The sequence below is a fragment of the Arvicola amphibius genome, chromosome 15 (assembly GCF_903992535.2).
Source record: "Arvicola amphibius chromosome 15, mArvAmp1.2, whole genome shotgun sequence".
NCBI classification, from domain to species: Eukaryota; Metazoa; Chordata; class Mammalia; order Rodentia; family Cricetidae; genus Arvicola; species Arvicola amphibius.
The window spans coordinates 40,967,068-40,991,186 of NC_052061.1; the positions used below are offsets into that span (position 1 = coordinate 40,967,068).

Below are 24,119 nucleotides of genomic sequence, written 5' to 3' on the forward strand. Positions count from 1 at the left end.
CCAAAGTTTACAGAGAGTGTTTACATGATAAGGTCACATCATGTGGGCACTTCACGTTGACTTCCCTGTCTTCAAGTTGTTTCCTATGTGTGTGTGTCAGTGTGTGCTATATGTTAGCATACATGATATAGTTACATGTGCATATTAATTCATGGCATCATAATTCACATAACCTGATCTGTGCTGTTATGTAATGGCATAAGAGGTTCTCTCAGGTGATTTTGGCTGTTGGTGTGTGCTACCTCATTTGAGGCCTTTGCAGTGCTCTCTGTACTCCCAGTTAACGGGCGCCTTGGTGGCTCCCACCTGATGTCACAGTGTTGGCATCTGCATGTTCATTTTTTCCCACACGACACATCCGTAGGCTCAGAATGACCTCTGTCTCACCAGGACAAGCACAGAGAGCTTACCCAGCCTGTTTAAGAAAATGCCAGTCTAGCCCCAGAACCTTCGCCAGCTCCTCCCTGCTCCACTTCCTTGGTCAAACACATCATAGTGCCTCTGTCATGTGTGTTTGATTCTGTCGTTACATTTCCTCTTTAAAACATTTGACAGCACCTTCTTGACTCCCCTTCCTTCTTTCTTTTCCACATAGGTTTTAAACTCTGGTAAACAACATTCTCGCCAAGGGTCCCAGGGCCAAGCAGGTCCTCTGTGGCTCGGCATGTAAATTTCAAGTTGAGCGCAGTCACGTGCCTCTAAGGGTGTTTGGAGCAGCCAAATATTTGTGTTGGCAGGTAACGGTAGGAAAGAATATCATGTGTTAGGGTAACAAGAGCTTAGCAGATGTTTTAGGGAACTGGGTTTTCTAATCGGTTCACATTTTCTTTAAAAAAAAATGGCTTGAGTTTGTAGATCTTCTGAAAGGATTGGGTTTCTCTTCCCGTGGCCATGAGAAGGCAGCCATTGTAGGGGTCTTAACAGATGTGTGGCTCTCCTGCTAATGGATGGGCCCGCAACCCTGGGTCCTGTTGCAGAGTTATAAATTAGAAGCCGAGAAAGCACAACATAGCAGTCTTCTAACCTTCCACAGAGCCAAGCTAGGCGACTCTGCCCTTGAATAACCCACAGCCCAGTGATTTATCGTTGTGCAACTTTAAAACATAATGAAGGGCATAATAAATGTTGATTTGTTCTTTAAATTAGTGTTTTGGCAAAAGACATCTCTCCCTCTACCACCTTCAAAGACCCAGAGCCAGCTCCCCTGGAGGTGTGTTCAAGGACCCGCTTTGTGCTTGAATCTCTGTCGGTGTGTTGGCACATCCCATAGAAGGAGGGAGAGCGCTACCGGGGCTTTTCCGTTTTCTTTTTCTTTTTTTCTGTTGAAAAAGGAAAATACATTCTCCACTTGTAGAAATTTCAGCGTGTTCCTTGCTAATCTCAGTATTCCGAGCCTCCAAGTGCAGTTAGAATTCGCTGATTTCTGTGCTCCCCCAGGTCCTGGGATGGTAGGAAAGTGGGCTTTTAGGACCCCTGTGGCCAGGCCGCAGGTGCCCTTTCCTGCCTTGTCTCCCATCTTCTCTAAACAGGCCATCTTTCTGCAGCCTCAAACAGCCTTCTTCCCTTCCAGGAGATCATTGGCCTAGGATTTATTAGTCAGCTCTCCACTCTGTCCAACACTTTAAAGTTTATGGTATTTGCTTAGTCCTGAGGTCAGCGCACATGGCAGATCCCAAAAGAACAAAGAATTTGGAATCTTTAGGCTTGTTTTAAAAACTTAGTTCCTCTCTTCCTTTTCGGTCGTTTTGCAATAATTCAACCTGCTCAGGTCAGTGTTCTGTATCATCAGTTCAGTGACTGGGGACTGGGAGCTCTAAATTCATCCTGAAAGGTGGTTGGAAAGAGATCTGGGCGTTTTATTTAAATTTTTCATACATTCTGAAACCCTGAGGCGGCCAGAGGTATGTTTGACTACAGAGTAGGGGGAGAAACTGGTTGTCTTGGCTTTCATTTCATGATTCCAAGGTGGCTGCAGTGGTGCCAATCGCTGCATCCTGGACCAGCTCTGAAGGCCAGGTGGAGGGAGTGGTGACCCTGCTCTCTGCACTCTTCCCTTCCTCGTGAAAAGAGGGTGCTGACTCAGAACCAGGCTGTGAGCCCCCTTGATGGAGGGCTCCCATTGGCTAATAAAGAAACTGCCTGGCCCATTTGATAGACCGCCCCTTAGGTGGGTGGAGTAGACAGAACAGGAAGAGGAAGTGAGGTAGAAGGATCAGTCAGATGCCACACCTCTCCTAAGTTAGGCAGACTGCCGTGCCTCTCCTGAGAGAGAAGCCAGACGCGATGAAGCTCCAGCCCAAGATGGACGTACGCTAGAATCTACCTGGTAAGGCACCACTTTGTGGTGCTACACAGATTATTCGATATGCTTTAGTCAAGATGTGAGTAAGAGGCTGGAAATAATGGGCCAGGCAGTGTTTAAAAGAATACAATTTGTGTGTTGTTATTTTGGGGCATAAGCTAGCCGGGAGGCCAGGAGCTGGGCGGCAGGAACGCAGCCCGCAGCTCCAATCACTACAGAATGGCGCCCACGTGGATGACTGGATCCATAGAAAGCTTGAGAAAGCTTGAGAAAGCTTGGGAAAGAATAGAGTAAAGCATGTTTTCTCAGTAGCAGCAATTTCTCAGGTTTGGCTTTGCTTGCTAGAGCAAGCGCTCTCATCTAAGAGAGGCTTCCTGACTCAGCTTTAGCTGCAAAATCCTACAGCCCTTTTAAGAGGTCCTGCCACAAAACACTTAAACGGTGTTGATGAAAAGCTTTTCAGTTTTCAGCTGTAGCAGGAAAAAAGTTGTGCTGTTTTAAAATGCCAGCTTTCTGGGCTGTCCTGCCAGGGCAAACTCTGACTCTTTCAAGCAGGCGGTCCTGACTATGGAGCTTTTGAGTGTTGTTTAACACTGTTGCAGCTTGCTTGCTGGCAGGGACCTTGAACCACCAAAGAGTTGTGGTACCTCTGCCATGAGGCTGGAAAGCTAGGGAATGGGCTGGATCTAGCCGCCAAAGTCACGGCTTTAGTCCTACTGATATTGTTTGGTAAAGTAAAGACTCATGTAGTCAGAAAGAGAGATATACAGTAAAAGAAAAATTCAAAGTCGAAGAAAATGTCTAAGTGGTTTACACTGTGTTAAAAATATATGCAGGCTAAAGGTTAAAGTTCTTAAAAGTAAAAAAAAAAAAAAAAAAAAAAGGAAGTAGTTTGTTGTGGTGGTACACACCTTTAATCCCAACACTTGGGAGGCAGAGGTAGATTGACCTCTGTGACTTCAAGGTGTGGCAGCACACACCTTTAATCCCAATGCCTGAGAGGCAGAGACAGACAGATCTCTGTGAGTTCAAGGTGTGGTAGCATACGCCTTTAATCCCAGCACTTGGGAAGCAGAGGCAAGTGGATCTCTGAGAGTTCAAGGACAGCCTGGTCTACAGAGTTATTCCAGGTCAAAGATATACAGAGTACCTGTTTCAAAAAGTAAAAGTAAAAATAAAAGAAATAGAGGTTAAAATAAAGTCGTATAAGATGGAAAATATACAGAGAATCTTGATACTGTATACTATTATGCTCTCTTTGAATTGTTTGAATGCTGAGGAAGAAGCAACAGCTGCTAAAAGATATTTGTTTATAAATGCTGCTGAACTAATCCACCATAGACATTTTGAAAATACCTTGACTTCAGAAATTGGATCTAAGGATATGATACTTTGGAAAAGAGATTCTTCTTTTGTTTTTACAGAAAATGAGACCCTATGGATTGCATCTAACCCAATATGGTATGATAGACCACGCCCTCCCGAAAGGTTGCTGTGAACACCTTCAGAAAATTACTTTACCCAACTGATGACTGAGATGAACCTGGCACACAGGTTACACCATGAAAGATCTGATTAACAGCGCCCCCATTCAGCATGAAGCAGTTTGGAGAGAAATAACTGCGCCCATATTCCCAAATATTGTTTATAAGTGTTCTTTTACATTTAAAGGGGGATATGATATAGATATGAATAATTTACATTGATATGGATTTTGCTTTAGTGATTTAAATTTAAGGTCAATTTTGTTTTATGTATATGTATTTCTGATACTGATTAAGGTATTGTGATTGTGTAGTTCATTTTAAAAATGTAATGTATATAGGTTGTTAATGGATAGTCAATAATAGTAAAGCTTATAGTCATGTTAGTTAGATTTTCTAGATATATAGAGATATATTTCAGTTAGATAGGCATTCTTCATATCTTCCAAAGACTACAGAATATAGCATTTAAATGTTTTAATAACTTAGGGCTTTTCATGACAATGAGACTTGTCTGCTCCTGGCAGCACCATCTATTTCAAGAAGATGATGGGCATCAAAGAGGCTCCTTATGGAGTTTGATAGCCATTGGGCAAGAAACTGCTCTTGCTTGGACTGTTGCATAAACTGGACACAGAGAACCCACAGAGAGGACTGCTGAACTTGCCTAAATGTGAGATGATTCTTTGGGGTTCCTGACTCATGAAAGAGTCTGTGAGACATTCTGCAGGACACAGTAGATACTGACTGAACTGCCTTTGAAATTTCCTGCTTCATGGAAATGTCTCTGGATACTATGGGCCTGAAGGCTGAAGATGGATGCCCCAACAGTACAAAGGAACTTTGGGTGACTGTCCAGGCAGCAAGATGTCTCTGTGATTTCTAGAGTTTTGTAAGTTGCTTATTTCTTATTTACTTAGGTAATATTATATCCTTCTGGAGTCTTTGATGGAGTTGAAGAATGGATAGATAAAGTTTTCCTTTGTTATGATAAAAGATAAAATGGATATAATATTGTAACTAATTCTTACTTGATAACTATTTTGCTATATGTAATTTTACTATGTTAAAGTTAAAGCCTTTCTTTTGTTTAAACAGAAAAAGGGGAAATGATGTGGGAGAGTCTTCTGTTTGAGTTGATTTCATTGGCTAATAAAGAAACTGCCTGGCCCATTTGATAGACCACCCCTTAGGTGGGTGGAGTAGACAGAACAGGAAGAGGAAGTGAGGTAGAAGGATCAGTAAGATGCCACGCCTCTCCTAAGTTAGGCAGACTGCCATGCCTCTCCTCAGAGAGATGCCAGATACAATGAAGCTCCAGCCCAAGATGGATGTACGCTAGAAACTTCCTGGTAAGGCACCACTTTGTGGTGCTACACAGATTATTAGATATGGGTTAGTCAAGACATGAGTAAGAGGCTGGAATTAATGGGCCAGGCAGTATTTAAAAGAATACAGTTTCCGTGTAATTATTTCGGGTAAAGCTAGCCGGTGGCTGGGAGCTGGGGCGGCGGGAAGGCGGCCCGCAGCTCCACACTACACCCCCTGTCTCTCTGCTCCCACTGTCTGAAAAGTAAGTTGATTTCCCCTATTCCAGGTCGATAGGGGGCTGGCAAAGCACGGGGCTGACCGACTCTGTTGAGACTGGACAGTGGGAAACAGGCTTTGATAGCAGAGCAAAAGAATCAGCCATCCAGCTGCGTAGACGGTCTACTTACAGTGTGACCATGGGCGTGCGTGTGAATTAAACAGCGCCTGGGTTTTCTGTTCCACATGGCTGGCCCTAGTTCCCGTCGGGCCACATGCTCTTTCCTTCTTGGCAATTTTTCACTTTGGAATATACCACCCCCTCTACGCTGCTCACCTGTGTCAGTCATACCCTGGAAGCATTTGGGGTCTCTCAGATTAGAACAAGGTTCCTGTTATGTGATGTCATTTAAAAAGGGGGGGGGGACAGCAAATACTAGGAGTCCCTCAAAAGCGCAGGCTGGGTGCTAAGTGAAGAGTGAAGGTCTCTCTCTTTCCCAGCCTTCCCACAGCAGTAATTATGTCTCCATATCATTGTAGCTCTGGCCATAAAGTAAAGAATGCTGCGTGTTTCTAAATGGAGGTCAGAAAGGCATCCTCTGCCTCTAGTCTCTTTGGGGTGAGGAGGGATTGCAGTTCAGCTTGTGTAAACAAAGGAATGGCGAGGCCAGGCCTCAGCGCATGGTACAGAGCTGAGCTGGGGCCAGAGCCAAAGGCCTCTAGGCACCTGGCTACAAGCCCCTATAATGAATTCCCTCAGGGAAGTGTATTTGGAAGGAAGATATGTAAGTGGATAGCTGGAGGGTCTGTGGAATAGCTGGGGAATATTCTAGAGTCAGGCAGCTCTTCAATCAAATACCAGCTCTCCTCCATCATAACCTTTGAGCGTGCTTCTTACCTTCATTAATATTCCTGCAAAATACCAGATCATATGCTTACTTCATGGACTGTGTTGAGAAACGATGGACAGCATGCATATGCAGCATTTAGAACATACTAGTTATCTGATAAACATCACATGGTATTATTATTGCCTTGTAGTGAGATGTGACATGATGAAGGTTTAATTTCAGCTGCATAAAGATCCTCACTGTATTGGCTGTACCCCACATCACTATGAATAAATGCCTTACCCTAGATGGAAGGATGCAATGGCTCATGGTTTGAAGGAACTCAGTCAGTCCATCATGGCATGGTGACAGGCTCTGTCCATGGCAGAGGGAGTTTGGGGCATCTGTTTGTTATATTGTGGTAACCAGAAAACAGAGTTTGAGCTGGAAGTGGGGATGGGCTGTAATCCCCAAGCCCTCCCCACAGTGACACCTTTTCTAGCTGTTTTCCACTTTCCCAAGGTTTCAAAAGCTACCAGAAAGTCCTGCTACCTAGGGATCCACTGTTCAGACATCTCAGAGTTAAAATACAATACTGATGAACCCCTGCTATGACTTTCCTTCACACACCACACACACAGCTTTTCATGACAGCGAGACACATCTGCTCCTAGCAGCACCAAGTTACTTCAGGGAAGATGATGGTCATTGAGGAAATATGAAGTATGCTTTCAGTGTGCTAAAACTAGCCATTTGGGTAAGACTTTGCTTATCCTGACTGCTGACAGTATGCTGTACAAACTGGACAAGCAGGACACAAAGGAAAAAGACAGTTGAACTTTGCCAAGATAAGGTAGGATAGTCCTTCAAAATTCCTGCTTCATAAAGGAGTCTGCTGGACATTTTCTAGGCCTGTAGGCTGAAGACTGAATGCCCCAATGTTGCAAAGGAACCTTATTTAACTATCTAGGCAGCCAGATGTCTGTCATTTCTAAAGGTTTGGAGATGGCATGCACTGCACTTCTGTAATATTATATCCTCTGGGGTTTTTGATAGAGTTGAAGACTAGGCAGTTATAGATGTAGTTTTCCTTAGTTTTGTTGGAAGGTAAATTAAGTACAGAACTTCAGATTCGTCAAGATAGAATAAATAATGGAGTTTTTCTCCAGATATGCCAAATGCAAATGGACTTGACATTGTGAATGTAATTCTTACCTGATAATTGTTCTTATTGTATATAAGAACTTATTGTGTTAGAGTTAAAATCTTTTCTTTTTATTTAAACAAAAATAGGGATATGTTGTGGAATAATCTTTTTGTTCACTGTGAATATGTGTCACTCTGATTGGTTTAATAAAAAGCTAACTGGCCCCTGGATAGGCATAATTTTGGGGACAAAGAGGATGCTGGGAAGAAGATGAAGAAAGTTGCCAGACATGGAGGAAGCAGGAAAGTAGTATAAGCATTAAAGAGTAAAAGTAATATAGCCACAAAGCAGAATGTAAATTAATAAAAATGGGTCATAAGAGCTAGTTAGAAATAAGCCTAAGCTACCGGCTAGGCTTTTAGAATTAATAGGACATCACCATTTGGTTATTTGTGAGCTGGCTTGCAGGACAGAATAATCCTCCTACAGTTTACAACTTAAGATGTATTCTCACCCTTTTCTATGTATGGCATAGATGGACATGTTATTGGAATTTGGAGGTGTTCCCTTCATGGTTACTAGGGGGAAGTTGGGGTTCCATCTTGTTTCTTAATTTTATTATAAAAGAACTTCAGAATAGGCTCAAATGGAAGTTTGAAGACAGTTTTATTGGAGTTGAAAAGAGAAACTCCCAGACTGAGGCATCTGTAAACCTCAGCAGCTGCCCTGTAAAGGAGAAGAAGAGAGGGCAGCTGTGATGGCTGAGTTAAACTGGTGTGGAGGGTGGTCATGTGGCAGCAGTCAGCCACGTGGTGGGGAAGGGGGTGCTTTAGAGAATGACAGAAGCCCCAAGTGTTAGGGAAAGCATGCTTGGAAGGAGATTAAAGAGAGAGGACCATGGAGGGCTTCACTTCACTCAATAATTCAGAAAAACAGGTCGGCTCCCCACCAGCATGGCTAAGCCCTGTAAAAGATTGGAAGAAACAGTATATTATCTCATTAAACGGCTAATTATTCTACCTGTCTCTTTAGTAAGTGTTAAGGTGAACCCACCTTCCTAGGGGTAGTTTCTTGGCCAGGTGATCGATGCAAGCCAAGGACTCCATTCTCCTGACCAGAAGTTTCTGTTCGTGTATCTTCACTGCTGTTGCAACATTTAATATCTCCTTCACCATGCTGCTGAGAGCCTGACCACTTTGGCCAGCATTTACCCCTCCACTCTCTGCTTCTCTGGGCTCCTTTCCCTTTCAGTTGCAGGCAGAAGTGAGGCCCTGTAGTGGTTGGGTCTTGACCAGGTGTTCCTGCTCCTAATGTGGACCCTGTGCCTGTCACAGGTGCCCTTTCCCCAGACCTTGAGCTGATGAATTCCTTGTATACAAGTCTGAAAAACTAGACATCTGTCACCACAGGTGGAGGATAGGTAGGCGTGTGTGTGTGTGTGTGTGTGTGTGTGTGTGTTGTTTGTTTGTTTGAGATAGGATTTCATGTAGCCTAGGCTGGCCTTGAACTTCTGATCCTCTTGCTTCAGCCTCCTGAGTACTGATATTACAGGCAAGCATTATCATGCCAGGTTTATGCAGTACTGAGGGGTAGACCCCAGGACCTGAGGCATGCCAGGCTAGCACTCTGCCAACTGGGCTACACCCCCGTTCTATTTTGTGCATTTGATTGACCTCTTTTTTTCTTTATTTGTTCTCTTTTTAAAAATTTTGTTAAACTTTATTATATGTATGAAAAAAACCACTGAAATTAACCAGACCCAGAGTTAAAGTAGGCACTCAGAATGGAAATGGATTTTAACCTTTTACTATCACATATATTTTTATACACTTCTGCAGGAATCTTTTTTAGTGTTTATTTATTTTGTTTTTCTGAGAAAAAAAGTCTCACTGTATGGTCCTGACTGATATGTGTTGGGGACTGTGGACCCTCAGACCCTAAATTTTCTGTGACCCCCACTACCTGCCGGAGTAAACAACTTGTTTTCCAATGCTTGCAGCTGCTCTGAGCAAACAACTTGTTTAGCAGCTGCTCTGAGCACGAGACCCTCAGGAGTTCCTGATGGCAGGGGAGTGGTTTCTGGTGGGCTTGCAGCTGAGAGTTAGGGTGTGGCCATTAGTCAAGAGACCCTATATAAACTGCCCTGGAACACAATAAAGGGAGCATTCTTGGTGTTACCTCTCTCTCTCTCTCTCTCTCTCTCTCTCTCTCTCTCTCTCTCTCTCTCCCCCTCCCCCCCTCCCCCTCCCTCTTCCTTTCTCCCTCCCCTCCCCCTCCCCCTCCCCCCCCCCTCTCTGTGTGTGTTTCAATCTCCAGCTCCTTGCCTGACTCGTGAACCATACCATAGCACGTGGTGTGCAGGCATGGAGTTCCCTTTGTAGACCAGAACTTCCCAGAAATCTGCCTGCCTCAGCCTCCCTGGTGCTGGAATTATAGACGCACACAGATGCACCCAGCACATCTATTTTTTGAGGTAAGGCCCCATGTAGCCCTGGTAGGCTTCAAGTTGCCTACATAGCTAAGGATGACCTTGCATTCCTGATGCTCCTGCCTCCATCTCCAGCATTCTGGGGTTAAGAATCTCAGGTCAATTTCAACCTTTGGGGGGCTACCAGCTTGGCCCCCACTGACAACACAGCTCAGCTTTGAGGAGAAATTGTTCCCTTTTGTTCAAAATGGAAATGAGTTTGTGAGGCTACCAGTGCTATAGGGTTTCTTCCCTACTTTGCATTACAGCGTTTCAAGTCTAACTCAGCCTTTGTTCCTGAGTGGGCACCCGAGAGGAGAAAAGCAACCATCTGCCCTTAATGTGTGTGACAAATTACTTAATGAACATTTAACCAGGATTTGAAGCCACCAGCTTTTTCTTGCTCTTTCTTTCTCCCGTGGGCCCACTGGCAGTTTGGTAGCGCCGCCTCTCTCTGCCTCGTGCTGGCCCTCCCTCGCTTCTCTATTCAAGCAAGGGCCGCCTTTGATCCTCCCCCTTCCAGTTCCCTTTTCTCCAATTTCATACTTCTTTCCAGTCATTTTTGGCCCCAGTGCAGTTTAGATGCTGGAGGCCAGCATGATTAAACACACACCCAGAGTTTGTGTTGCCCCATGATTTTCCGGAACGTTCCTTCCACGGACAGCGATTTCTGTATAACTTGCTGGACCGCTTGATTTTTAACCCCCTGTGATGTGATGTTTTCCTAACACAAATAAAGGAGACACAAACCCGAGTCCCAATTTGTTTTCAGAATAACTCTGTCTGCCCCTTCTGCTGCAGTAAGAAAGGAATGTTTTATAAGAGCCAGCTAAGGGCTTACCACTTCTGGTCTCATCTAATGGGAGTTTAGAGTTTTCTCTATATACGTAGTCTCCAATCTTGAAGTAAAGTGTCGCAGTGAACCCAGTAGTGAGTCTGGTACAGGATGCAGAACTATGTGACACACCATGCGGCAGCATGAGGGGATAGAGAATGGCAGAAAGTATGGGCACTACAAAAGAACCAGTGTCCTCCAGCAGGGCAGCAACACAGCCCTCTGCAAGCCAGCCACAGTCCCACAACCTTCTCCTTTTCTGAACTGCTTGTTAGAAGTGTGTTGCTGTGCCCAACCGTGGCCTAGAAGAGAGCATTTCACAGAGGCGTGAGTGCTGGACTTGGGGTGGGACTTGCAGCCTGACCACCACTCTGGGAGTGGTGTTGAGTGTGTTTTGGTTGTCCTGGTTACTGTGCTCCTGTGGCGGGGGACACTCCTTGACCCTGACACAGAGCTCCTTGTCTGAAACATGGCACTTGTTGCTAATGGCTCCATGCCTTCCTCTCCTGCTGATGGTGTCCTTCCTGTCTTCTGCTTGTGCCACTTCCTGGACAGTCAGAGGTGTCCTGTGTACCCAGTTCCTTCCTGTGTGTGTTTATACATTCTGCTTTGGGATGGGAGAGAAGATTTGGTCCTTTAGCAAGAAACCTTGTGAAGAAGATGGAAGGATGAAGCATCACTTGAACCAAAGTCTATGACTCACATTGCTTTAGTAGAGAGGTTAATGGAAGGCCTGCTTTCTTTTTGTAAAATAAATAAATAGAAATAAAAAAATAAAATAAAAAACTCATGTTGCTGACATTGGATAGGAATTTCAAAAATTGGCCGGAAACTTAACTTCTTTTAGTAAAGTAAGTTTTGTCAATCACTTCCAAGCCTGTGAGAACTATCACTCTACTTCCTGAGGCTCTGTGCCCTCTCTAGGTCCAGTTGTTCCTCTTCTGGGCTACTGTGCTCTTTGAACAAACGATGAAGGAAAGAGGAAGAACATTTATTCGTCTTTACTTTTTTTTCGGACAGGATGATTTTGAATGTTAAAGTTTTCTTTCATTGCCTACACCTACCCATTACCTTGCCTAATAAAATATCTTATTTAGTCATCTTCAGAACCCTCTAGAAATAGCAAGCGATTTCTCCCCAGCGGAGGCTTTCTGATCCTTTGTGCATCACTTCAAGGATGAATACCACTATCAATGTTTGCTTCTTGAGTTTCCTGGGCTGGCTCTCTTTAATCATTTACATTTTGAGAAAGAAATGAGAGAGAGAGAGAGAGAGAGAGAGAGAGAGAGAAAGTGAAATATTCTTTTAGAAGTCCAAGTTATCCCCAAGAATATATAGTGTTTGTTCAGCTGGGGAATCTTATTTATTTGAAGAACAGAGAGAAACCTCCTCTGACTGATCAGAAAAAGAGAAGGATAAACAGTGTCCAAGTAACCTGAGCCACAAAGTTCCTTGTTTCAGAGAAAAGTTATAAAAAGTATATTTGCTAGATCCAAAAAAAATACCGTACATCAACTGCTGAGGCCTGCATAATGTTTTCTTAGTATTCTCAGTCTTTAAAAGGGGAAAAAAAGCCATAAAATCTGGGAACTCAAAAATTTTTTTGATATTTTAATATTCTTAGGCAGGTGAACACAGAAAGTCTGTTTTTTCCTCTTTTGAGTTCAGCATCGCTGCTTGGCTTCTGTGTGGGCTGTGTGTCACTGATCCCTTTGTCGGGTCTCTACAGCCATAGAAGACTGCCCTAATGAAATTAGCGTGGTTGAAGTCTCAGCTTAGCCCGAGCAGGTTTCCTATAAGGAAGGGTTTGAGAAGATGTTCAGAAGAAAACGAGAGCAGCCTTCGGGGGGATTAAGTTCTCCAGCACACACCAGGGCGAACAGCAGTCTTCTTTCCGGGCTTCTGGTCTAAGCCTCAGGAAGAAGCTGGCCAGTTTCTGCTGCTTGAAAAGGATACAGCCTTCCTTCTGGGCACCCTGACTCTAAAACACTGGTGCATTTTGCCTGCGTGTGTCTCATCTTTCCTCCCATCACCAGGGCAGAAGGAGGTTCCCTTGGGTTCATCTTTGGCCCCAGGGTGGTGGTTGACCTTTTAGATCAGAAGCCAAAATGAAAATCTTGGAAACTGAACTCTTCTCTTCCAACTCCTTTTGGCCACTGCTGTTTTCCCATGTGTAGTTGCAATAGTAGAGGTTCCTCCCTCAGAATCCTGCCTGGCTACGTAGTTCTGGAAGACAATACAAACACCTTACATTTACTGGGACTGGCTTTATACTAAGCATTTTCTGTGAATTAACCTATGTACTTCCCGACCCCAACACAGATGGGAGTGGGTGGCAGGTGCTTTCCTCAGTGTGGTTGAAGTTGGGAGTCAGTGTGATGGAGCAGAAGGTTATGCGTAGACTCAGCGCCTGAATGAATCCCAGTAGCCCCTTCCCAGGAGGTCTTCCTCCATGCTAGAAAACAGAGAAGACAATCCAGCATATCTGGAGGTGGTTGGAGATAAAGGCGAAGCTCAAACCTGTGGCACCCGGTGCAACCTGGAAATTGTCCGTTTGCTTCAGAGCCTGCCAGCCACAGTGGCCTTTCCTGATTGTCAAGGTTACAGAGAACAGCTGTCGTCAAGGATACTTCCTATTACATGAGAGAGCAGAAGCTCTGCAGGTGCCAAGCACCCTCCGGTCCCTAATTGCAAGGAAACCCTAGGAGGAATGGCCACAAACCTTCCATTTGATAATGAAGTTTTAACGGGATGTGCTTTTGGAGCTCTTGGCCCTCTGCCCATTTACAAGTCGGTTTTTAGTGCATTAACTTTGTGTTTTCAGGGCTTCTAGCATCTTACCTGCCCTGCTTTCTGTTGGCTTTATATAATCTGGTGCTTTGACACAGGGTCTTTCTGTTGTATAGCTCTGGCTCTCCTGGAACTTGCTTTGTAAACCAGGGTGGCCTTAAACTAACAGAGATGTACCTGCCTCTGCCTCCTGAGTGCTGGGTTCAAAGGCATGAGCCACACACCTGGCCTAGAATCTCTTAATGCAGACCAAAAGTCGCTTTATCCTGATGTGTTCTCTTGGACATTTGTCTATCTTAGCCTCACTCAGCAAAAGAGATTATACAACACAGAGTATGCTGGAAAAACTAGAGGCTAAGAGAACCGTTTCTGTCTTCAGAATTTTAGAAAGCTTTTTAAAAGTATGTTTTATTAATGACTCACAATAGCAACCATCTGATTGGCATTTGTTATTGGCTTGAGACAGGGCCTCAAGGAAAGCCTGGACTGGCCTTCCTATCTAGTCTTAAATGGGCTTCAGCAAGCAGCTGATTCCTTTTCTTTAGCGTGTGTGTGCACACATATGTGTAGGTACAAGCACGTGCAATGTATATGTGGAGGCCAGAGGCCAACCTCGAAGGTTATTCTCAGTAATGCTGTCAACCTTGCAGACAAGGTCTGTCATTGACCTGCGTGTCCTAGTCATCCTCCTGTCTCCACATCCTCAGTCCCGGGATGACAAGCAGTTGCCATCACACCCAGCTTTCTAAATCGGAGTCTTCAGACTTGTGTTGTAAACGATTTCTCCAACCGAGCCATCCTTACCCGTTCATGTCCCTTAGCAATTATGCCAAAGTATGCCAGTGGCCGGCTGGCCAGTAACCTCATATTATATTTTAGTACATACTATAATTTAGTCAGATTAATAAATAATTCTTTTCTTTCTTTCCTTCTTGTCTTCCTTCTTTCTTTGCATCCTGTTTTCCTGTCATTCCTTTTCCTTTGTGTTCCCTAACATCTTTCCCAGTGAGCTGTTTTCTGCCTTAAACATATCTTGGTGGGAATTTGATTTCTTATTTAGTTCATTTATTAAGATGGTTTGTGAAGTCGGCAAACTGTCGATAGCCATGCTATGGGTGCGTAAGGACAGGCAGTACTAGATGAGTATATTGGTTTATTTAACTTATACTCTGCAGCTTAGCATGTGGGCTGACCATCTGTTTTGGGTAAAGAAGCTGAAGCCAGCCAATTCAGCACTGCCATTAAAAAAAAAAATCCTGTGTGAGTATATGTGGGACTTCAGTGTGGGGATGTGTGTATCACAGCGGGTTTGTGGAGGTCAGACAACAGTCCTCCCTCTCCACCTGGTCTCTTGTTGTTTATCGTTACTTGCATCAGATTAGCTGGACCGTGCGCTTGCAAGGCTTCTCCTGTTCCTGCCTCCCTTCCTGCAGCAGGAGCACTGGGGTTACAGGCATGCGTTACCACGTCCAGCTTCCCATGACATTCACCCTCAAGCCCTCGTGTTTGCAGGTCAAACCCTTTTTTAAACCCACTGAGCCATCTCCCTAGTCCAGCCCTGCTACTTTGATCCCGCACAACTGTGGGTTTTTAAAGTGCGTATTTAATGAATAAAATCTCTCATCAGCACTGAATCCATACCAGTCAACTCTTTGGTCTTTCTTGATTCCTGGTAGGTTTCATTAGGTTAATTAAATACTTTAATCTGGTTTTTGAGCAGCACAGAGAGTTAAGCTCTTTTTAATTCAAACCCCTCTTAGCACCCAAACTGACTTTTCATAACTTTTTCCATGGAGAGTTCTCCTCCGTGTCCAAGTAGTTTTCAGGAGTGCCCATCTGCATTTCCCCACATGGGTTTGCTACCAGCAAATTTTTTATGATGGGTATTTTAACTTGGAACATGTATTGCAAAGTTGACAATGGACCCCTGCTGGCTTCTTAGCTGATACCCAAGAAATAGCCAGCGAGTCCATTGCTCTGTTTCTCACCTGTCCAGGCTTGGTCTATGAGTGCTTTGCTGAAGGAACTCTCTCCCGGGCTTCCAACACCCTGGATGATGCTGCTTAGCAACTGCTGATCAGGTGCCCTGTGTTCCTCAGAAAAGGTTATTTTTAAACTTTTTATTTTCTGTGTTGGAACCAGTAAATGTGAACTATTCGTACTTGTCTGCTTCTGAAGCAAGTATTTAGTGAAAAACATACTTATACCTACTGGCCTCTGCTGGCCTATTGTGTGTTTGATTGGTTAGTTTTTGTTTTGGCATTTTTGAGGTAGGTTCTTGCTAGGCAGCCCTGGCTGGCATTGAACTTTTTCTATAACCAAGGCTAGCTTTGAATCATGGTGAGCCTTCTGGTTCAGATTACATCATATAATAATTGGAATTATGGAGGGTATATCATGATACCACAACTGGATTTTGTTGTTGTTTGTTATTGTTATTCTTCTTCTTGGTTTCATTTTATTTTTTTAATGCTGATTTTTACATAAGCGTCAATACAAACTATTACTTTCAGGGCTCACTATATCACCTTGGGTCCTTTGAAGGTCACCATTGTCCCACAATATTTCATCTGATATTGTCTGATAAGCCCTTACCAAGTGCCCCTCCTGTGTGAGGTGCTGTAAGGGTTAGCAAGAACAGAAATGAATCTGGTATTATCCTTGCCCTGTGTGCTTAGGGGACAGAGTGATAAAAATAGTCAAGGGAGGTGATGTGAGTATCAACCAACCAGGACATGGGGCTTCCTCCCTGGGTATAGACACAAGTGATGTCAGATGAAGTTGCACAGGATAAGGACAGGGAGGACAGTGGGGGTGATGGCTGGGAGGACAGTGGGAGTGATGGCAGGGAGGACAGTGGGGCTGATGGCAGGGAGGACAGTGGAGGTGATGGCAGGGAGGACAGTGGGGGTGATGGCAGGGAGGACAGTGGGGGTGATGGCAGGGAGGACAGTGGGGGTGATGGCAGGGAGGACAGTGGGGGTGATGGCAGGGAGGACAGTGGGGGTGATGGCAGGGAGGACAGTGGGGTGATGGCAGGGAGGACAGTGGGGATGGGGACAGTGAGAATACCAGGACTGCTGGTTTTTTAAGGTAGCTGCATTTTATTTAGCACCTGCTACATGCTAGTAATTGAGCATTTCTGGCTTTGATTCTTTGAAGATAATATTCTCTGTCATTCTTTATTTTCTTTATTTTAAAGATACAGTCTCATTTTGTAGCAGGCCTCCAACTTGAGAGTCCCCTGCCTCAGTCTCCCAAGTGCTGGGACTACTGGTGCACACTCACTCAGCAAATATTCTCCACTACCATCAGGGGAGCTGCTAGGAGTGAATAGCTTTGCCCAAGGCCACTTAACACTAGGCCCTGGAGTGGGATTCCCAGTCTCTTCCTACTGACCGGAGTGCTCCAGTACCACCAATCTTATCTTGGCTCTAGTGGGGTCCGGGCTTCTTAGGGATCCTTTTGATGAAAGCAGAAAGTGAATTGGGAAGAGGAAGGATTTAGAATGGTGATGGTGAGGTAGGCTGCAAGAGTTGACCACTTAGAAATGTCCTGAGGATGTACCAGGACAGCATTGAGGGTACAGAAGCAGGAGAAGTAGTACCCATGACACTGAGTGGGGAACTGTGGAAGGAACAGGATTTTGTATGTGACATGAATAGGAGCATTCAGTGGGCAGGTTCATATATGGGATCTACTCATTTCTGAATGAATTTGCTTATCTATACATGTGCATGTGTCCGTAAATGACAACGTGAAGGAAAGTACCTGATATTTAAGTGCAATTTGGTGTTCAACTAAATATTTTTATGTCTTTTGTTTTTAGGTAGTAGAATTAGATTTCTCTTGCCTTAAGGATATCTGATGGAGCCAGTACATGACAATCTTCTAATGTAATTTATTGTATTCTCCCTTCAGATATGGATGTTGTTAATCTCTACAAATTGTGACTTCAGATCTGACTCTGTAGCCTCTCTGAAACATCTTGACAAATCTCTCCGTTGATGACTCTTAACTAATGATGTAAGACCCCAAGAAGAGGATCTGGGGAAGATACATGTGTCCCTTTTGCAATATGTATACCATTATTGTGGCCATTCATTATTTAAATAACTGTGGCCTTTTAGTGAATTCCAACATTAACAAACCATGTTAACATGATTTCAAATATGTAATGAAATTTGCGATGCCATCTGATGACGGAGCTATCAAATTAGCAGTCCTGGCGTTGACGGATCGCCCCTGGGAAGATTAGCTTGCACTGTTTGGAGAAAAAAGATATATGTTCCCCATGGGCTGGCACCATTGCTGCAGGCGCTCTGGTAGGTGATACTACCAGAGGGATGGCTTGTTTGATGTTGAAATGTCACACAGTTTGTGCCCGTCCTACAATATTAATCTCCAACATCGTCAAGAGACTTGATGTATGTTCTACCTGCCTGTAATGTTCTCTGTGAGTGTCTGTGTGTGCACACACTTGCCTGTACCATTTGCTTTGATATTTTTTTTTTTACCATTATCCTCATTAATGGATGCCCATGGGCTTTTCTTATATCTCCTATATGGCTCTCAAGACAGGATTATCCACTGGTAGCGAAAGCTCCACAGCAGACATGCCACAGCAAGGGTTTTCAGATTGTCGTTTGAACTCTTTCAAACAAATGGCTTCTGACAAGTTTGGGTAGAGCGTTACCAAGTGTCACTTTGTGATCTGTACATATGTGCTCCTAAGCGAAGGTGAATTATACCAAAGTTAGTGGTTGGAAGTGCAGAATATTTTTTCATTTTTTATTATTTATTTTATGTTTTTATTTGTGTTTGTGTGTTTGCTTGTATGTATATGGCTGTGTGTGCAGCCCCACAGAGGCCAGAAAGGAGCTTGGGCCTCCTTGGAGCTGGAGACAGAGGTTGTTATAAGGCGCTTGATGTGGGACTGGGATCTGAACTCTGGAGCTCAGGGAGAGTGGTACACACTCTCAACTTCTGAGCCGTTCCTCTAGTGCCATCTTTGCCTTGATTGGGTATTCTTGTTAATTTTACATTCACAACGTTTTATTCCAAAAAGCCTTCATTTGGAGTCTCAACAGTCACTTTAAGAAAGTGTCTGCTTTGAAAGCGTTTATGGGGACCCCAACAGCATACACAGTTTTCCATGCTGGGGTTCCTATCTCCTTATCTCTAATAGGAAAATCCCAGGAGGTAAAGGTTCTCTGCAGGCGTGACCCAAGGCCTGTGTTTGGGCTTTTCCTCTTCCTTGCCAACTCCTGCTCACCCGGGTTTATTTCACTGGTACACACAGTCTGGTAGCCTTTCATTTACTCTCTTCTCCCTCATTTAAAGCACAAGCGGTCATTTAAACTTACTGTGTAATGTCTGAAAAATAATTAATAAATTTTAGCATTCATGCCATGAAAATAATCTGACCTTGAAATATATGTGTCTGTGTTTCTTTGTAGATGTGCACATGCATAAGAACATACATGTATATGTGTACTTATATATCATATATACATATATATGTGTGTGTTTATATAGAAACTCAGACCTATACCAGTGGATGTCAATAGGGGGCACTAGGTTTCATCTGTGTGTGAGTTGGGGGTGGAATTAGCTTGGAGAAGTTGAGTTCAGGGAGGGGAAGGTGATGAAGTGATTAGTGTGTCCATATTGGGCCCCCAGGGAATGGACTCTCTGTCTCTCTCTGTCTCTCTCTCTCTGTCTCTCTCTCTGTCTCTCTCTCTCTGTCTCTCTCTCTCTGTCTCTCTCTCTCTCTCTCTCTCTCTCTCTCTCTCTCTCCCCTTTGTTTATTTCCAATAGTTTCCTTACATCACCTCTGCATTTAATTTACTTCGCTTGTATGATCATTTGATGTTCTTCCTGGATAGTTTTTCTTTTTAATTATGACCTAGCATACTGTGTTACCACTGATGACTTTGGAGATACAGGTCCTTGTGTACTAAGCATGGTTAAGATGGGTCGGGCCTTCCTTTGCCGTCTCATGTACCACATTTATTGTGACCTTAGAGCTTATCTGGGCTCCAGCCGTAGTGCAGAGGAGTAAACCGAAGCAAGGACTGTGATCACGAGACCTTTCCAGCTCACACCTATGCAGAGGATGAGACTTCTCTTGACCACCTTCTGAGACATGGCCCTAGTTCATGGCTTCATGGCCTCTCCTCTTGAGTGTGTATATTGGGTGAATGCATTTCTCTTGTCTAACTAAATAGTTTAGAAGGGTATACGGCGTAAACATTGTTTGAACATTCAGCCAAGGGTGATGTGTGTCTCCTGAGCGGAATGGGCTCCAAAGGTCACACTTCTGTTTTTATCTAGTTTATTTTTTCTATCCGTCTTCATCCTCTTTGCCGTACACTATGGTTATGGGTGGCTTTTGCCACTTTACCTGTTCCTGCTTCTGTTCATGTGTTTTCTTTACATAGAGTCTTCAAGGCATATGGTTTAGTTTGTTTGGCATCTGCATGTGTATACTCCATTAATGAAGACTGTTACATTTGTCCATGAATATTGTAGGAACTCACCTTCTAGTTTAGAAGCTAGTAAACATTTAAAATAACACCATCTACCCATTTGCATTCCCACCATTCCTACAGGCCTACTAGACATCACAGATAAAAAAACAAAACAAAAAAAAAAAAACCAAAACAAAACTGTATAATGCAGCTGGGTGTGGTGACACACAGCCTTTAATCCCAGCACTTGGGAGACAGAGGCAGGTGGATCTCTGTGAGTGTGAGGCCAGCCTGATCTACAAAGTGAATTCCACAGCAGCCAGGACTGTTACACAGAAAAAAACCCAACTTGAAAAATGGAAAAACAAACAAACAAAAATGTTCAAAACTCTATGACTTGATTTTGAAATCCCAAGAAGTTGTACATCATAGATTCATGAATCGTTAGTTCTTTATCCGCAAACCCATGGATCAGGGCTCTTCCCAGCACTCCAGGAGCCTCTCGGGACCACTTTAGTGGTCCCTAATTTTTACCACTTTCTAAGTACACTAGCCAATCTTCAACTGTGGACTTCTGAGCATCTCTTTGGATGCCTTGACTGTTTACGTTTAAAAGTACTTTCATCCTACCTCTTAACTCCAGTAAGGATTAAAAAAAAAAAGACTTTATTTTATGTATGTAGTAATTTTTCTACATGTATATATGTGTACCATGTGCATGCCAGGTGCCTGCAGAGGCCAGAAGAGGTCTTTGTATCCCTGGAACTATAGTTTATGGACCATTGTGAGCCACCATGTGGGTACTGGGACCCGAGCATGGGTTCTCTGGAAGAGCAGCAAATGTTCTTCACTGTTGAACTGTCTCTCCTGACCCCCAGCAAAAGTTATTTGTTGGGCATGGCAGAATCTCCAGCACTAGCAGGGATCAGTACTAAAGCTGTTTTGTGCCACTCTTAGAGGTGAATGGTTGAGCTCCGAGCGTCACGGGTAAATCTCAGTCATATAAGATGTGCTTACCCTGCAGCCATGCTTTTATTGTCATGCGTGGTTGAGGAAATAGATGAAAGCCAAAGAAGGAAGTTATGAGATAGAAAAGTGCCTCGCCATGTCTTTTTCTATAAATCAAAACCAGTTTCCTTTACAGGAAAGTCCTCAATTGATACCCTGGCCTCCTCTGCCTTGAACTAAGTGTGGTCATTGCCTTAAGCGGCTCTGCTGGTAAGCCAGCAGGTAGGACGTCATTCTTTTGTGATGGACCAGGGGTTAAACAGAGGGACACTAGAGGAGGCAGATGTGAGGCTAGTCCTAAAGCCAGGCTGTGTGCTTCTAGGGAAGCTTACCCCACAGCAGGCTGCTTCTCTAGTGTTCACAAAGGCAAATCTGCCCTGCAGCTCAGTCTGTGGGTGCTGGGGTATTTTGCTAATAGTCTTAAAACTGGGACAGTTATTATTGTTATTAATTATTATTATTATTATTATTATTATTGCTATAGACTATTCTAGCATAGCCTTTTACACGTATTATAAAGTATAGGATTTTCAGCAAGAATAAAGAACTCAATCCATCATTACCCTGAAATCTCCTCACCTGTGTGACTTTATTATCTGCTGTCACTTGGCATGTTCCTTATGACTTTTTTCTAAGGAGTTCTTTTTTAAAATTATTTTTCATGCAGCAGGTGGGGCTGAGGATGGAGTGTTTGCAACACAGAAGAACTGGAAATATACACCATTCAGTAACTTTGGGAAGCAAGAACCACCTGTGAATTCTGGTGGTAGCTTTTGAGATCTGTTGTTTTAAACGAATTGATTAAGGCTGAAGGGAAAGAATAACAAGGAATCTCTATGCTTCTTAGTGGGTCCTGGATCAGCAGCTTGTGACTGTGAGTATTAATGTGCATGATCACACATATCCATCGTATTCATCCTATGCTCAGATCGGCCTTCCGTGTTGGGTTGCATGGACATCCCTGGAGTATAGTGATTCATTGAGTCCAAGTGACTTCCCATAAAACAAAATTGAAATCTGAAACCATGGTTTAAAATCGTTTTCAGAGATACATGGGCCATAAGAGATGGAGAAACATTTGTTCAGTTGGAGACCATGGACCAAGAATTGTTTTTACATAAGTTATTTCATTTGCTTTGCACGGAAGTTAGGTTCCAAATTATTATACCCAGTTTACAAGCCAGGAAATCAAGGCCCCTAATGACCTGCCTTGGCCACACAGTTGTTAGATGATAGAGGAGATCATCAGATTCAAATAACTGTGCCTTGATGCTGTTCCTCGCTGCCTGCCTTAGCACGGCTTCCTCGTGGAGGCCAGGGCTCCTCCCAATCCATCTCTGACTCTAGGGACTACATGCACCATGCAACTAGCCTTGCCAACAGTGTGATATTCCAGCTGAAGAATCTGGCTTATACCTCATGTATTTGGGAATCTCTGCAGCCGGAAGTAAGTAAGGAGATGTGTCGCAAGAATGAGTGCCATCTTACCTGTGGTTATCAGGCCATTTCCGACCATCCCAACAGCCTCTTAGTTCCTTTCAACCTAAGGTAAGAGCCCATTTTCCAGGGCACTGCTCTCTCCCCTCCATCCCCCAAAAAACTTGTGTTTCAAGTGCATCGATCACTCCTACCCAGACTGGGAACATGGCAGAAACAGCCACGGATCTGTCTTTCCTTCAGATGCCCTCCGTTTGTAGGAGAAGAAGCAGGTGTGGCCTATGGCAGATGTGTTCCTATTACCTACTGTGTCTGTGCTTCTGCAAAATGAAGTGAATATTGCCTATGACCGCTTGTCCAATGTGTGGTGCAATAAAAATATTCCCTCCCAGTCTGGTGCTGTAGCAAGGTGGCGTGTACCTTGAGCCCTTCTGCTGACCATAAATGGAAGATGGCTGTTTTGAGTTCGGCTTTAAATCGTGGTGTTACAAGAGGAACCTCGTGGTTCTCACGAGAAATTTGGAAGTGTTTTCTTTGGAGGGCAAGGCTTGAGAAGTGCGGTCTGCCAACAGCAACGGGGGCATGAACATTGGTCAGTCACTCCCAATGTCACATCACAGTGGTCGTCCACACTGATCTCCAGGTTCATACTCTACTGGTGGCTCTCCAGCTAGATTGGTGGTGGTGAAGCTATGCATAAAGCTAATGAATTCCATGTTCGATGCTTTTTTAAACCCAAGTAAAATGACACCCTTCACTTTCCATGAATGCTAAATCTGTTAATTCAGAAATGCTTATACATTAGAATTCTAATTCTTTGTTTAAATGCCAAATCCTGGCTCCTCCCGTGCCCTGTTTCTGACCGGGATCCTCCAAGGAGTCCCTGTCAAGCTTCCGTGCTCCCATGGTTATTTATCCAAATGAAAAGCAAGTTAATAATGTCAGAAAGAGTGTACAAGAGAGAGAGCAAGAGAGAGCGAGAGAGAAGGGCAGAGAAGAAGGGAGAGGGAGAGAGGAGAGAGAGAGAGAGCAAGGAGAGAAAAGTAAAAGTAAAATTGAAGAGTTAGAGACCACATACAAGAAACACATTCAGAGAAGCCAGTGGTATGTAGACGGGCTCATTTAATGCAAGAAGAAATAAAGACAAACCAAACAGGTCCCCTTGGAAGAATGCCCACACAGGTCCATGTAACCTAGAGAAATGGGCAAAGCAGCCAGGGGCAGTGGTTATTTCAGCACAGCGCTGTTTTCAAAAATCTCAGCCATTCCCGGAGCAAAACCTCTTCACAGGTCATTCTGAATTCGTTCCATGTGCCCATGTAAAAACACCCTAGGAGTGGATGGGACAAGCCCTGTGAATTATACCTTATTTATTATCGCAGGGGCCCTCCCTTTTTTCCGTCAAGCTTTGGAATTATGGGCCAGGGCAGTTTTTAATACTCTATTTATTTTAGGGGAGGAAAATGTTTTTCTTGCTCCATAACATTCATGCAGTACCAACTGCTGGCAGCTTCCCCGGCATTTAAGGAAATATTGTTGTAAGGCTTTTATGTTCCATACTTCAATCAGCCGGAGCCAGCAGTATCCCCACAGAAGGACCCTCAGCAGACCATTTGCAGCATTTTGCTACAATTAAACTCCTCTGGTTTTAGCCCTCAGGCAATTTAGTGCCTTTTTACATATGCACATTATGAACTTTTGACCAGGGTCTCCAGTCATATATTAGAGCTCTGCTCTTGGAAGCAGGCTTAACAAGTTCCTCTGAGTATTGGGCTTGGAGTCAGTTGTGGAAAAGGTAATTGAAGCAGCTTGTTGCGAG

The 24,119-nt window shown here is 43.9% G+C and overlaps 1 protein-coding gene across 4 annotated transcripts in view; it reads left to right on the forward strand.

Annotated features, from left to right (window-relative positions):
• The window catches only part of Wwox (WW domain containing oxidoreductase), an 884,382-nt gene that overhangs the window by 274,597 nt on the left and 585,666 nt on the right, over positions 1-24,119 (forward strand). The window contains exon 9 of one of the 4 annotated variants that reach the window (XM_038312891.1): positions 17,304-17,804. The exons of the other annotated variants lie outside the window; for them this stretch is intronic. Coding sequence (XP_038168819.1) covers positions 17,304-17,390 — 87 coding nt within the window. The 3' untranslated portion in view covers positions 17,391-17,804. Of the gene's footprint in view, positions 1-17,303; positions 17,805-24,119 lie in introns of those variants that run through there. 4 annotated transcript variants of the gene reach the window in all.